Source organism: Amia ocellicauda, chromosome 1 (assembly GCF_036373705.1).
Source record: "Amia ocellicauda isolate fAmiCal2 chromosome 1, fAmiCal2.hap1, whole genome shotgun sequence".
NCBI classification, from domain to species: domain Eukaryota; kingdom Metazoa; phylum Chordata; class Actinopteri; order Amiiformes; family Amiidae; genus Amia; species Amia ocellicauda.
In genome coordinates, this window is record NC_089850.1 from 48723813 (window position 1) to 48737067 (window position 13255).

Here is a 13255-nt window from a genome sequence, read left to right on the forward strand (position 1 = left end):
AGAGAGAACTGAAATTTCATTTTTATTTGTACTTGTTATTTTTACATTTCCTTAGTTAATGGCAATAAGAGTGCAGTGTGAGTTAACATAGTTGCTGGCAGGTTACTGGCAGGTTCTCTGAGAAGAATATGGCATCCCATTTCTGACAGAGAGGACAATAGACAGCAGTGCCTGACAGCTGAAGAACATCTCCCTCCTTCTCCGTCTGCAGTGCCCTGTGAAGTTCTGTATTGGGTCCTTTTCTGGAGCACTTATTTTCATTTCCGATAACACATTTCATTTTTCAGGGTATTTGACAATTAAATTTCTTGGCATTAATCTGGAGAGCATTCTAGGAGGGTGTCTGGAATTGTAAAAATGAAATAAAAATACATCAGGTTGCATTCAAAACTGAGCGTAAGGAAGAGTGTCTACACAAGTCATGTCAGGACAACACATGTGTGGGAGACCCCTGGCAGGCTGACAGCGTGCCTTTACAAAACTGTGTCACCCTTACAGAACACACTTTATGTATTCTGGAATTTCTCAGAGGTTACTGTGATTTATATGGGAACAGTAACAATGACAGAGGCCGTTAAAATTGAGCCCTTTGTCTGCTCCTCTGAAGGCTTCTTTGAAGGACAAATACCAGTAACATCAAGTAAGGCCATTTTTGCACCTATAGCAGAAAATTAGAGGAAATGTAACAGCTTAAATGCAAAACATAGAACGTGCATCAGACGACCCAGTGACTGGAAGCATCTCAGGCCTGCTCCTCGTCCACGGGGAAGATAAGAAAGCCACTGAAGATACTGGGCGAGCTGATGGACATCTTGTTGAAGGACTTGCCCTGCTCCTGCACCGCCTCCAGCCACACTTCCTCTCCCTTTTTCAGCTGCAGCACGGTGCCCCCAGACAGCACCTGGTCCTGGCCCCAGCTGTTGTAGTCGCAGAAGGCCAGGCCACCCACCTCCTCCTGATCCAGATGGATGTTTTTGAATGCCAGGCACAGGTCGCCTGATGACACGGCGTGGAACATGAAGTAGTATACCCCCTGGATCTTGCTGCGGAAGCGGCCTGTGCTGGGATCATAGTCCTGGTTGACGTTGGTCAGGACCTTGTTGAACACCACAGCCTGGTCCAGCTTGGGATGCTGTTTCAAGGTGCGCAGGGCAGAGAAGGCTGAGCGGTACTCCCCTGAGGGCTTGCTGCCATCCCCCTTTGGCCCCTTCAACCCAGGCAGGCCTGGGAGCCCCTGGTCCCCCAGCTCCCCTCTGAAGCCCTTAGGGCCCATCGGCCCCGGGGTGCCACGCTCGCCCTGCTCCCCCTTACTGCCTCTCACCACAACTGTGTTCCCCTGAAGGACAACTGGGAGAGAGAAAGAAGGACGAAACAAACAAACAAACAAAATCAAACCAGCTGTTTTGCAAATTAACGTTAGTCTTTCCTTTGATCTTCACAGCATGTTTGTTGCAGTGGAATTACATTTTGTGGTTGTTATTTCCATTAGCACCATTTCACTGATGTTATCTCCAGCTCTTGCTGTCTCTGTGCAGTGTGAAGTGTTATATCTTTGAAAGATAACTGCTAACACCCAGACAGCATGCGTGCAGCAAAGCCACAGGCAGGGCCAGCTCAGCAGAGGGCTTCTCATTCGTGATGCCTGAGGAAATCAGGAAGGCTATCAGAAAGTGTTTGATTGCTGCCAGGATTGATGAGTAATTATTGTTGGAGGAAAAAATCAATTAGGGTACTAAACAACATCCTGTGATTTTTTTTTCTCACAGGTAAGCTAATGGACAGACAATATGTGAAATATGGATTGCAAATCCTTACTTACTTACTAGTTTGTTCATTTATATTTCCCACAAGGATTTGTTGAATAATTTAGAAATCCCACAAATAAACCTGTTAGACTCCACCCTTCAGGAAAACTACCTGTGTAGAATTCTCAACATAACATGCCAATCTGAAAGTGCCGAGCAGTACTGCTGAGAATGAGTCTGTGACCTTTCCCCTCTGACCCTTGTCATACCTGATTCTCCTTTCTGGCCTTTCTGGCCCGGCCTGCCATCTCTCCCTGGCGCGCCCACATGGCCGTCCGTCCCGTCTTTAACCCGGCAGCCATGCTCTCCACACAGTCCTGAGGCTAGCAGCACAGACAGCCACAGCAGCACCCTCCCCTTCGGAGCAGATCCACACCACATCTCACAGATGCCGCTCGGAGACACCAGTCCCAACTGAGGAGCTGTGCGGGTAACCTCTGCACCTGCCGAACAGCACCTCGTAAACACCAGGGTTCACTCCAGGCTTATTGATACTCATGACAAAGTTTTGAATTTGATTTTATTCATGTGTTTTTGATCCTGTAACTCATGCACAGCTGTGCGCATTTGAGTTAAAAAAGGCAAATGTTACACACTCAACCAAGAGGAGTTGGTCTCTGAAAAATAACAATAATAATTACGACACTGAATGAATAACCTCTCCCGTGCTGTAGCTTTTCATATGAGCAAAAAAACTTTCCATTCTCATATCGTGAGCACTGCAACCTTATAAACTGCCCCCACCCCCTCCCACTGTCCTGCATAACCTTCTGAAGAATCAAACTCAAACACTCCGTGCCCATCCCTGAGTAGTGAAATGAACATACACCCCAAACTCCTCTTCATAGAAATGTTATCTGGAAGATGCTACTAACACATTCTGTATCATACTAACACTGGCAATAAAACACCATTATCTTCCCACTGCTGACACGAACAGCATCCTCACTTCAACACAGGAACACTGCATTCTCCAACTGAAACCAACCCTGAGACACTTCAGTTTCCACAAGCAGCTCCTAACAATGACATACATTTTTGCCCCCCCAAAATCCCTCCATTGAAACCCTGAATTATCAGCACTCACACAACCTGCAGTCAAAGGGACCAGTGATCGCAGGCTGAGCAGCAACACCAGCGGAGACAAGCAGCCAAACTCACACGATCTGATCTGCACTTTCCAAACACAGAGAGAGAACAGGGGCTGATTTCTTCAGCTACTCTTTTAAATTTTTTGTGTGGTTTTCCTTTGACCCACAGAAAGGGGAAGATAAAAAAAACTGTCAGCTTTGGTGACTGAAACAACGTAAACAGTGAGGAAATCTATAGAATCGTCAGGTTTCATTTCCCTCTGATATTAAAATAATTTCAAATAATGTGAAATGCGCTGATTGTGTAATTCTGTCAGCAACAGAGCAAGACCTCGAGTTGCCAAAATCAAGTTGTTTTTTTTTTTTTTTAATATTTTTTTATTATTATTATTATTATTTATTTATTTATTTATTTATTTATTTATTTATTAGCAGATGCCCTTGTCCAGGGCGACTTACAAAATATCAGAGCTATACAAAGTGCAGGTTGTAATATAAATGAATGTATATGCATTAAATCAAACAAGATATAGATGCACACCATTAACATTGGAAATATAAACTACTGCAAAACTAGAGCAGAAATAACATCAGGTGAGTCCCAGGAGTTCATAATTAAAAACATTCAACCATGTGGAAAGTTGATTGGTTATCTATTTCTTGGCCATTTTAAAACAAAACAACCAAAAAAAAAAAAAAAGTAGTATTCCATCTGTCAGAGAAGGAGACTGCAATATGTGAATGCATTAAAACAAGTATTTTCATGTAGGCATTTGTCCCTTGCCTCTCCATAAAATAAAATAAATGTCCAGAGAAAAATGAATAAAAATAAATAAATAATTTTCGCTTCATTGTGCTATGAATTCCTTTAGAACACCTCAGTATAGCTGCACATGAACGACATTACATACATAATAATTAAATATGAAGAGCACACAGGAGTTTAGTCCATGGGGGTGGGGAAAGCAGAGGCTCACAGTCGGCACTGAGAGTAAATGGCGTGGAGGTCCACAGAGGGGCGGGCGATGGGCAGGGTGGTCCGCCGGAAGGGAAAGTCCAGCTCAGTGTAGACAACGTCTGTAGAGCCCTCGCACGCCAAGGAGGGAGTGTCCTGTGGAGAGGACAGAGCAAAGTCTTGACAAATTCCTGAGCAAAGGACAGGTATTTCACTGAGGCCTTTACTGCCAAATACACAATAAATGAAATACAATGAATGCACATATAGTACAGCCCTGTACTTGTGTTTTCAGCTCCCCAAGAAACAGTTGAGCGATGAATGTGTGACTAGCGCTCACTCCTCTATAACCTGCTTTCTGGGCATTTTTTTATCCAGCTTGGGAATACGAAATCCATCAGCGACGGATCGAAAGCATAGAATGATTGAAGTATGTACTGGTGTATTGACATTCCTACACAGCGTTTCCTGAATGTCGGCTTCTGATGAGAATCTGAGTACTGACAAGGACAGTGCAGACTGTTACTGGCGGTTACTGCCTTAAGCAGAGAAAGAAGAGAAAGAATCACACTTTTATGTATAATACCAGTTTCAACCAGACCATGGCCACAGAGACTCGGGACACTAGTGGAGTCTGTCGGAGTCCAAGAGACACAGAGAGAGCAGCTCAGTGGAGTCACAGGTCGCAGGTAGCATCCCGCAGTGAGTCAGAGCAGGTTGCCAAAGTACGAGCAAAGCGAGAAACAGCGCCTAACCGAAGGCAGTACAGAAGAAAGTCTTTTTATCTTATTTGTCGCTGTGTTTGAAACCACATTCCTGCACTTACTGTAAGACGCAAATGATTTCCAGCAAATAAAGAGAAGTGAAATGTGGAGGCAGAAGGTGCCAACAAAACCAGCGACTCGGCTGGATTCCAGCCTAATAGAATATTGCCCATCACAGCAGTCCTGCCCACACTGTAAAACAGTCTGTACATTTGAAGGTTAAATAACTATACAAATTAGGGTGATATACATAATTTGTCCTTTAATGTGAAATCACTGTAAATTAACGGGACATGACTTTAAAGCAACATTTAACATCATGTCCCTACATTCTGATAGTCAAATAATCATAACAATTATGGAAAATACATTAATTTAAGCTATCAAGTTAGAATACTGTCAATGATATGGCAAGCACCTGTAAAACAATAGCATCTTCACACAATTGAAGGACAAATAACCATAATAAATTACAGTCAAATACTTTTCAACCTCTGTTGAGGTATTTTAATCTGCTTGTGGCTGTATACCATTTGAATTTATACAATAATTAATATGGTAATGTATTTTATTTTGTCACCGTATTTGAAAATTGTATTATATATGATTCAAATAAACATAATGTGTGTGTAATCAATAGCATTATATGCATGGTTTAGAATCACTTTCATATTCTAAGAATGTGTTTTCTCACAATTATGAAAAATAACAAATGCATTATAATTCTTAATATGTGACTTGAATAAGGTCAGAAAAAATTTTCAAAGAACAATGCTCACCTCTATTTTTCAATTGAAAAGCCAGATAGATGCCAGATCTTTTGCTGGTGATTATTATTGCTTCTATGGCTGACAGAACCTGACATCAATGTCAGAATGTAATTCGTAATAATCAGGTGAGACAAAGTTTTAAATTGGTCCAGGTGTATATCAGTATATTGCTCAGTATGTACAATATCAAATTATATTTTTGAGATAATTAATTAGGAATATATTTTATACATTTTGAAAAATATAAATATTGTACATATTTTACAGTACATTTTACAATATATTATTATATACTTGCCACTTAAATATGACAATGCATTTTGAAGAATATTTTAACATATATTCTCCAAAAATATATGATGGTAAATTATGACAAAAAGTTTCAAAATGTTTATTAGGAATATATTTTATATAATTTGAAGAATATATTGCAATATTGCGTAAATGGGGGGGTATAAAAAAACACATTTGTTTTCATAACCGAGACTGCTTCACATCGTTAGAAAGCTGAAAGTCTGAGATATCAAACACTTGGCAAACACAGCAGTGGAGAGTACACATGGGATTAAAGAGAAGCACATGTTTGTCAGCTAAAGGGGATACATTTTGTTAAACAAAACAATTCCATTATTTATTTATTATCTTTAATTGTTTATTTGTTCTATGCTTTAATTTCAGAGTACATTGAGACATTTCAATATAATCTGGAAACAATGAGGTGTTCTTTTGACCGGTAGTGTATATATCATATATATATACATACTATAACGCAGGGGCGGACTGTGTGGGGAATCCCACACGGGAATCGACCGGCCCACCTAACTGAAAAATGGTCCGTCCCGTCCACCTATGCTATAATGCATTGATACACACAGTGAAAATGCGGTGTTTTCAGTCAAAATCCCCTAAAAATAATTGGTTGGACCATATAAATGTAATTATACTTAATTATAATGATACCAAGTGGGGAAGTGACACATTAATATGTTTTCAGGGTTCTTTACTAAGAGTTAACGAGCAAAGATAATTCTTCTGTACTTCGGATCACTGTGTGCTGGATTCATGTTTAATAAAGTGGGGGGTGAAGTTAACATTATGAAACATTAGTTTTATGAAAAAAGCTAACAGGCTTGGCATAAATTGTATCAACAATAATAAATAAATGCATAAATAAATACATACATACATATACATAGCCTTACCATAACTCCTCGCTCCTCTTCCCTTTTGTGCACTGTTACAAATAAAAATGAACATGTTTTTCATTACTTTCATGGCTGTTATTAGTAGCAGTATAAGTATTTGCTATCCCAGAGAGATGGAACTGAACAGTTAAATATGTTGACACTAGCAGCAATAGAATACATTCTGTAAAACTAATATAAGTGTGAGAGAGGAAGACAGAGAGAGATTTGCACTGTGAGTTATGAAAGGTTCTGTGTTTTTTTAATTGTTGCTCGGTGTCAAGTATTGGTAATACTTTTATTTTTCTTTTGAATTCTTGATAAGGTAATTTATTCCAGTTTAATTTCACACCTACAGTGATTCATGTGAAGCAGACCTTTATCAAGTGGGAGTTTTTCTAAATCATCTGCCATACTTTACATGTAGGAATGAGTAAGAGAATAAAAGACTGCGTTCACATAGGTAAGAGGAAACCCGATATTTCATTTAATCAGTTACAGGCAAATTGCTGAAGATATCTCAAGAGGTGTGAAAATCAACCGCAAAACACTGCAGAACCATGCTGCTGAGAGCAGATCCATCCAGAGGAGCTTCCGGACACATAACCTCACAAATTACATCACACTAAAATTGCTTCTGTAGCTTTATTCAAAACTCCCATAAATGAATCACATTTTAATTATATACATTTTATATTTATATTTTTGTACATGTATTATTTATTAATTTAATTGCTCCATGGTACATTCCCACATATTTTTGAAAGTAGATAACCTGCACATGTTTAAAGCTACAAATGGAGCAACAGGCAATGTGGGTTTAGGAAAAATCACAGGAATGTTTGTTTGTCAAGCAAACTACCATCGGATGAAAGGATTTGCAAGTTGTCATAGTTGTGTGATACAGCTGTTTCTGCCAGGCAAGTAATCCTCTTTCCCAGGCAATAGCTCATAAGTTATGTTTAAATATGCAAGCATGTAGACTTATATAGCGTACCTGGTGTGTTATTCTGTTGTTTGCCGCAGCAGTAAAGTTTAACCAGAATCGCCAGGAAAATGGGCAGAATGACACTCACAAGCAACAGAACAAGAGGCAGGATTAAAGAGTTTTCACATTCAGGAACTGAAATACAAAACACACATCGAAAAAGCTGGGAATATAGTTATCCACATTAGATTTTATTCCTTTACAGCTAAAAGAGAGACCTAGAAAAAAATATATGACTGTAGAAATAAACACAATAAATCATACACTTTCCAGTTTGATTAATGCGCCGGACTCTCTGTGCTGAATCAGTTGACGTGAGTTTATGTGCCATTAGTGTTGAAAGTATTGCTCTCACCTGTGAGGCGGTAGCTGCTGTTGTGCGAGCTATAACTGTCCTCAGCCAGGCAGGTGTACAGTCCGCAGTCAGAGGGCTCCAGCGCAGCGACCGACAGATTGGCGCTGCGGGAGACGAGCACCTGGTCCTTGAGCCAGGTTAGCTTGGGTTGCACCCCCCCGGTCAGGGCACAGACGAGGGTGAGGGGGCGCCCGGAGATAGGGGGTTGCGGGGACACGGCCAGCCACGACACCATCACTGGCTCTGGATAACAGCAAGTGCAGAGGTCAGAGTCTCACAGACAAAGGTGACACAACATTGACTGTCACTGCCAGAGTTGCACCTGCTCTCCCCTGGATGTTTCAGGTTTTTTAACATTTAAAAGTGTCAAGTTTAAAAATACAAATTTCCATTGATAGCAGTTTTGCTGTATTCTAAGAAATGCTACAAAGATTTTCACCTTTTGTTTAAGGTGTATGTATGCCAAGTGTAAATTACAATCTATTCATTGTATTGGTCTTCTGACAAGAGAATTCACACAGACGCTGTTATAGACAGATACAATTACATTTTTCAATATGAGAATGTATTCAACAACTTTAAAACTACAGAAGGAAAACATAAGAATTATTAATTCAATTTAAATTAAATAAAGTTACAGTTAGCTCCTCTGCCTTACCGCTGACCGTGAGGTAGATCTCCTTCCTGCGCTGTGTGCCCTGTGTGTCGGTGGCGATCACTATGTACAGCCCCTGGTCAGCCAGCGTCAGGTTGTTCAGCCTCAGGGAGCCATCATCCTCCAGCAACTGAGCTCTGTGGCTGTAGCGGTCCGACAGGTTGCCATTGTGGACCAGCCAGACCTGAGTTGAGTTTCCCTGCCGTACAGACCACCGCAGAGACCAGCCCGAGCCCAGGGGGTAGCCAGCGGGCAGCAGAACTGACTCCCTGATCACTCCATGCACCCTGGCATCCTCTGACACCTGTCTCCCTGCCCACACCACTCCTGTGTAGAGACAGAGACATAGACAGAGACAGAGAGAGAGAGAGAGAGAGAGAGAATGAGAGAGAATCAGAGAATGAGAGTTTGAAAGTTGGGTCGCTGCGACTTACTCATCACCTTCAATACGAAGCGATCCACACTGGTTTCTGTTGGCCCTGGTGTAAACCCTTCTCTGTTTTCGGGCTGAAAGTACAGACGTTTTGTCCACCGCTAATATTTATATTGAAAACTGAGAGTAGAGTCGTGAGGGAACTGGGCAGCAACACTGGTCAGATTGATCGCAGTGAAGGAGACACCCACCTCCCGTGAAGATGATGAGGAGCAGGAGGGGAGATGTGCTCATGGTTTCTAACAGGTGTGATGCCTGTTCTGCGTGTTCCGTGCCTTCCGTGTGTTCTGGGTGGAGAATTCTGAGCCCAGGGCTACATTGCACCCTGATGGAGTTTCAGTGACACACACACACACACTGCTGTTTTTATTTCAGAGGTAGGTATTCTCACAATTACCAGCAACCTGTAACCTGACAACAGGAAATTGCACACATCCCCACCAACACACAAAGCACTGAGATATAACAATACAGAGGTGAGAAAAAAAACAATGAACTTTGACAGAAGCTGTCTCTCACCTATTATGCAAAAATGCACACAAAACAAAATAACAGTGAGATGCAAAAGATACATGTTTGCTCAACTTGTACTGTACATCAAACGGGATTCAATGAACAGGGTTTTTTTCCCCTTCTCTCTTACTCCACCCTGATATATACACAACGCAAACTGCATACTAGTATGTGACTTGAGACACTTCTGGAAACAGTATTTAAAGTTGTGACCAGTTGGTACCAGTTTGGCCATCACTATAAAGCAGATTCCAGTTGACATGGAAGCAATGGAAATGGAGGATAATAAAATGGAGCTCCTAAAAGATGCACAATGTCGCTGCTGCACCACTGAAAAGTTTAATCAGATGCGTCTGCTGCCAGCTCATGCCTCTTTCATTAATTTCAGTTTCTAATCAAACAGTATTTCAGCACTCAGTCGCATGTTGCACCCAATCACCTCAGAGCGCTGAAGAGCCACCAGCAGAAGCCACTGATGCCAGTTAACACATTCTCCTGATAAGACTGGTCCTCCTGACAGATAGACGGTGTTTCTGTAATGACTGTCTGAAACACAAGTGGGACAAACATAGAATGGTTGATGCTTGCTATAGTGGGACAGAATTTAGCCTCTTTTTATTTTCTCCCAGAATGCACAGAAAGAAAAGCACTGCAGCTTCCCTACCCAACATGCCCCTGGGCACGTGACGCACTGCTGAAATAGGGTGCTAGCATTTGTACAATGAAGTACAGTGTGGGGAAGGTAACAATGTTTGACAGAGGGAGAACCATCTGACAGGATTGCAGGATCTGGAGTGACAGGCCATTGAGAGAATTGTTCCTGACACTGCATTACTTACAAAGGGCTAACTAACAAGCCCATCCTTGCCCCCACCCTCCTACACTCGTCTCCAATACCTAACTGCGGTAACTGTGCACTGTGCACTGGGGAAGCCCCTTGTGTGCAGATTGTGCAATGGATCCATTAATGGGCTGTCATTTGCTAGTGGGTCCCCTATGATTGACAAGAGCAAGTGAACCAGTAGCTCAGATGGGAAACAGTTCTGTTATACCTTATACCTCCCACTCTGACAGGAAACACCATCTGGGGAGATAAGAACCAAATGTGTGAGAGGCATTGTGCTAGATATTTGCACTCCTGTAAACAGCAGCCTGACACTTTCTTTGAGAGCAAATGTGTACCCCGAGGCCAGACACAGAAATACGTGGCCGCTGCCCTCCACCAGCGCGGACGCAGACCAACCCTGAAGCAGAGGTCCCTTCCAGCACGGCAACTGGCCGGCGCGCAGAAGAGCAGCTCAACAGAAAAAGGCAAAGATGTATCTAATCTTTCCTCGCAGTGCCTTTGCCATTTGACCTTCAAAGGCCAGAGTCAGTTTAATTAGCAAAGCAGATTCAATGAGACTGAAGCTCTGTTCTAGGAATATTTTAATTTGATTATTATTTGTTTTATTTTTTATTTTGTTTTCATAATAAAGACTGAATATTATTATTATTATTTACCATGTGAAAATATGGATCCCTGTCAGTGTGTTCCAGGACTGGTGAAAGTGTCTGCTGGGTGCTGACAGGATTGCTTTTAAGCACCTTACAGGTATGGCTGGCTGCAGTGGAAAGTACCAAAAATCCTCTGAAACAACACACACTGGTTCCTGGAGGAAACCAAAGCACTGCACAGCAAGAAATGCAAAGAAGGTTGATAGAATCACCAATCGATCTCAACATCGGTCTATTTATCAATCTATGCTCTTTAATGCTCTTTAACTCAGCTGGAAGGCTACACGAGGTCGAGGGTCACTGTTAACCCTACTCACACCCCACAGTGCTTAAGAGCCTGCAGTTCAGAAGCAGACCGCCACAGTATTTGGACCGCAACAGAAGTACTAAACCAATACTGAAGGATTGTCAATACCGAATTAAGAAAAGTTGCAGAATCAATTTCATTCTTATTGTTCTCTTCATTCATTGAAAATATTAAATTACTTTTGTTATCATTCTATTCCATCTGTGCAACAGCAAGGTGAAGTATTAAACAAGTCTTCCCAGAGAGATTAGCAAAGAGGAGTCAAAACTAAAAGGCTCCCCATTTCACAGCAGAGGGGTTGACCTAGAAAAGAAAGGAAAATGATACTATTTTAATGTGTCAGGTTTAATCAATGAAATCAATGCTTAAAACATTACGCATTTAAGAAATAATGTTGTTTTTTTAACCCATAATAATCCCAAGTACGGTTTCACATCACAGCGTCTGCATAACCACAAGGGATTTTCCCCAGAGCTCCTTCTTCAGTAGTTTAAGTATTTATGTAATGACAATGTGGTAGCATGGATAAACTCTTCAAATCGAACCTAATGTATCAAATAATCATGTCCGTGCATGAGTGTGTGTGTCTGTGTGTCTTTGTGCTCTTTCAGTTATATATTTTCCACAGCCCCAAGCCTGAACATAACAGGCGCAGGTCCTCAGGGTCTCAGAGCCCTCAGAGCCCCAGGCAGGTCTGGCAGGTCTGGCGGGTGGCTGTGGTGTCACCACGTGCTGAATTGGTGGTCTGACATTTTCTAACACATTTAACCTGTGAGAACAAAAGAAGCACACAAACAAACAATCAAACAAGAAAACTGTGGGCGCAGCTAAAATTAGCACCCAGGTCCAGACTTGTATGGTGTATCCTGTTGAACCGTGTGAAGCATTTGCCCCCTGCATATACTGCACTCCTCTGTGCACAGGATGTCATGCCGCTCTTCCTGACAGGCCCTCATTACGCAACACACAGGACACTGCAGCAGGAATTGACAGGCAGCACGCAGTGGGAGACCTGACACACAGACGAGGTGTGAAAACCAATGCATGCACTCTGATTCTGCAGGCCTGCCCTGTTTGTGATAGCACAGTGCTGAGAGGAGGAAGATTAACAAGACCTGTGCATGGAAGAGTTGGAGTGGAGGCAGAATGCAGATTTATAAATATAACTGAATGTATGAATGAACAAATTAATTAATTAAAGAGAAAAGTGTATGTATCCTGTTCCTTTTTTTGCTACTGTACAGAAGATAACTGAAAATTAGTGTTTTAGCACAGCCTAGAGGGAAGAGGCAGCAGCAAACTGATACAGAACACACTAACACTGTAGAAGATACTAACCCTGTGTAGAAGATACTAACCCTATGTAGAAGACACTAGCCCTGTGTAGAAGATACTAACCCTGTGTAGAAGATACTAACCCTGTGTAGAAGATACTAACCCTGTGTAGAAGACAATAACCCTGTGTAGAAGATACTAACCCTGTGTAGAAGGAACTTGCATTGTACAGCACCACCACCAAATTAAATTAAAGGTTAAATGCTCTGAAGACTTCAGCACAACATTTCCTGGATGTAGGCTGTAAGTCTGCAGTCAGCATGCCATACACTGTCATCCTGTGTAGACCACACACACTCCAGATGAGTCTTATTAACATCAACAGCATGGTGTGGACTTACCATCAGCTCTTGTGGGAAAAGCCACAGAGACTGTGAGAGGGAGGAGGTGAGAGAGGAAAGGAGGGTGGAGAGGAGAAAAAGGAAAGGATGGAGACATAGGAAGTTAAGGAGAACTGCAGTGCCTACAATTGAGAGTAGGTACAACCTATATTTAAAATGGTGCTATATTATAATTATAATTATTATTACTATTATTAAGATGTAGTAGGAAAAAATAAGAAAAGCTGAAGTTGTTTGTAAGAATAACTGCAGCATTATGACT

At 41.7% G+C, this 13255-nt stretch overlaps 2 protein-coding genes across 3 annotated transcripts; both read right to left on the bottom strand.

Annotated features, from left to right (window-relative positions):
• Positions 1-9: 9 nt before the first annotated feature.
• Positions 10-3038, bottom strand: LOC136752347 (complement C1q subcomponent subunit A). 2 transcript variants are annotated; one of them, XM_066707694.1, is made up of 3 exons: positions 2893-3038; positions 2015-2242; positions 10-1347 (listed from the first exon to the last, which is right to left on the bottom strand). In XM_066707694.1, the coding sequence occupies exons 2-3, from the start codon at positions 2184-2186 to the stop codon at positions 743-745; spliced, it is 777 nt and encodes a 258-aa protein (XP_066563791.1). In that variant the 5' UTR covers positions 2187-2242; positions 2893-3038; the 3' UTR covers positions 10-742. The 2 variants fall into 2 exon arrangements, with proteins under 2 accessions (XP_066563791.1, XP_066563790.1); XM_066707693.1 differs by having other exon boundaries at positions 2015-2248.
• A 227-nt stretch (positions 3039-3265) lies between these two features.
• On the bottom strand, positions 3266-9316 carry LOC136752331 (hepatic and glial cell adhesion molecule). The gene is made up of 6 exons (XM_066707692.1): positions 9192-9316; positions 8571-8894; positions 7913-8155; positions 7567-7692; positions 6588-6619; positions 3266-4007 (listed from the first exon to the last, which is right to left on the bottom strand). The coding sequence occupies exons 1-6, from the start codon at positions 9232-9234 to the stop codon at positions 3870-3872; spliced, it is 906 nt and encodes a 301-aa protein (XP_066563789.1). The 5' UTR covers positions 9235-9316; the 3' UTR covers positions 3266-3869.
• Positions 9317-13255: the final 3939 nt, after the last annotated feature.

Excerpts from the sequence above, each read along its gene's own strand:
- LOC136752331 (XM_066707692.1), bottom strand. The coding sequence starts at position 9,234 with ATGAGCACATCTCCCCTCCTGCTCCTCATCATCTTCACGGGAG. Across the intron at positions 8,895-9,191 it reads CCTCATCATCTTCACGGGAG|GAGTGGTGTGGGCAGGGAGA; the intron begins GTGGGTGTCTCC and ends GTCTCTACACAG. Across the intron at positions 7,693-7,912 it reads CAGCAGCTACCGCCTCACAG|TTCCTGAATGTGAAAACTCT; the intron begins GTGAGAGCAATA and ends TTTGTATTTCAG.
- LOC136752347 (XM_066707694.1), bottom strand. The coding sequence starts at position 2,186 with ATGTGGTGTGGATCTGCTCCGAAGGGGAGGGTGCTGCTGTGGCTGTCT. Across the intron at positions 1,348-2,014 it reads AGGCCAGAAAGGAGAATCAG|TTGTCCTTCAGGGGAACACA; the intron begins GTATGACAAGGG and ends TCTCTCTCCCAG.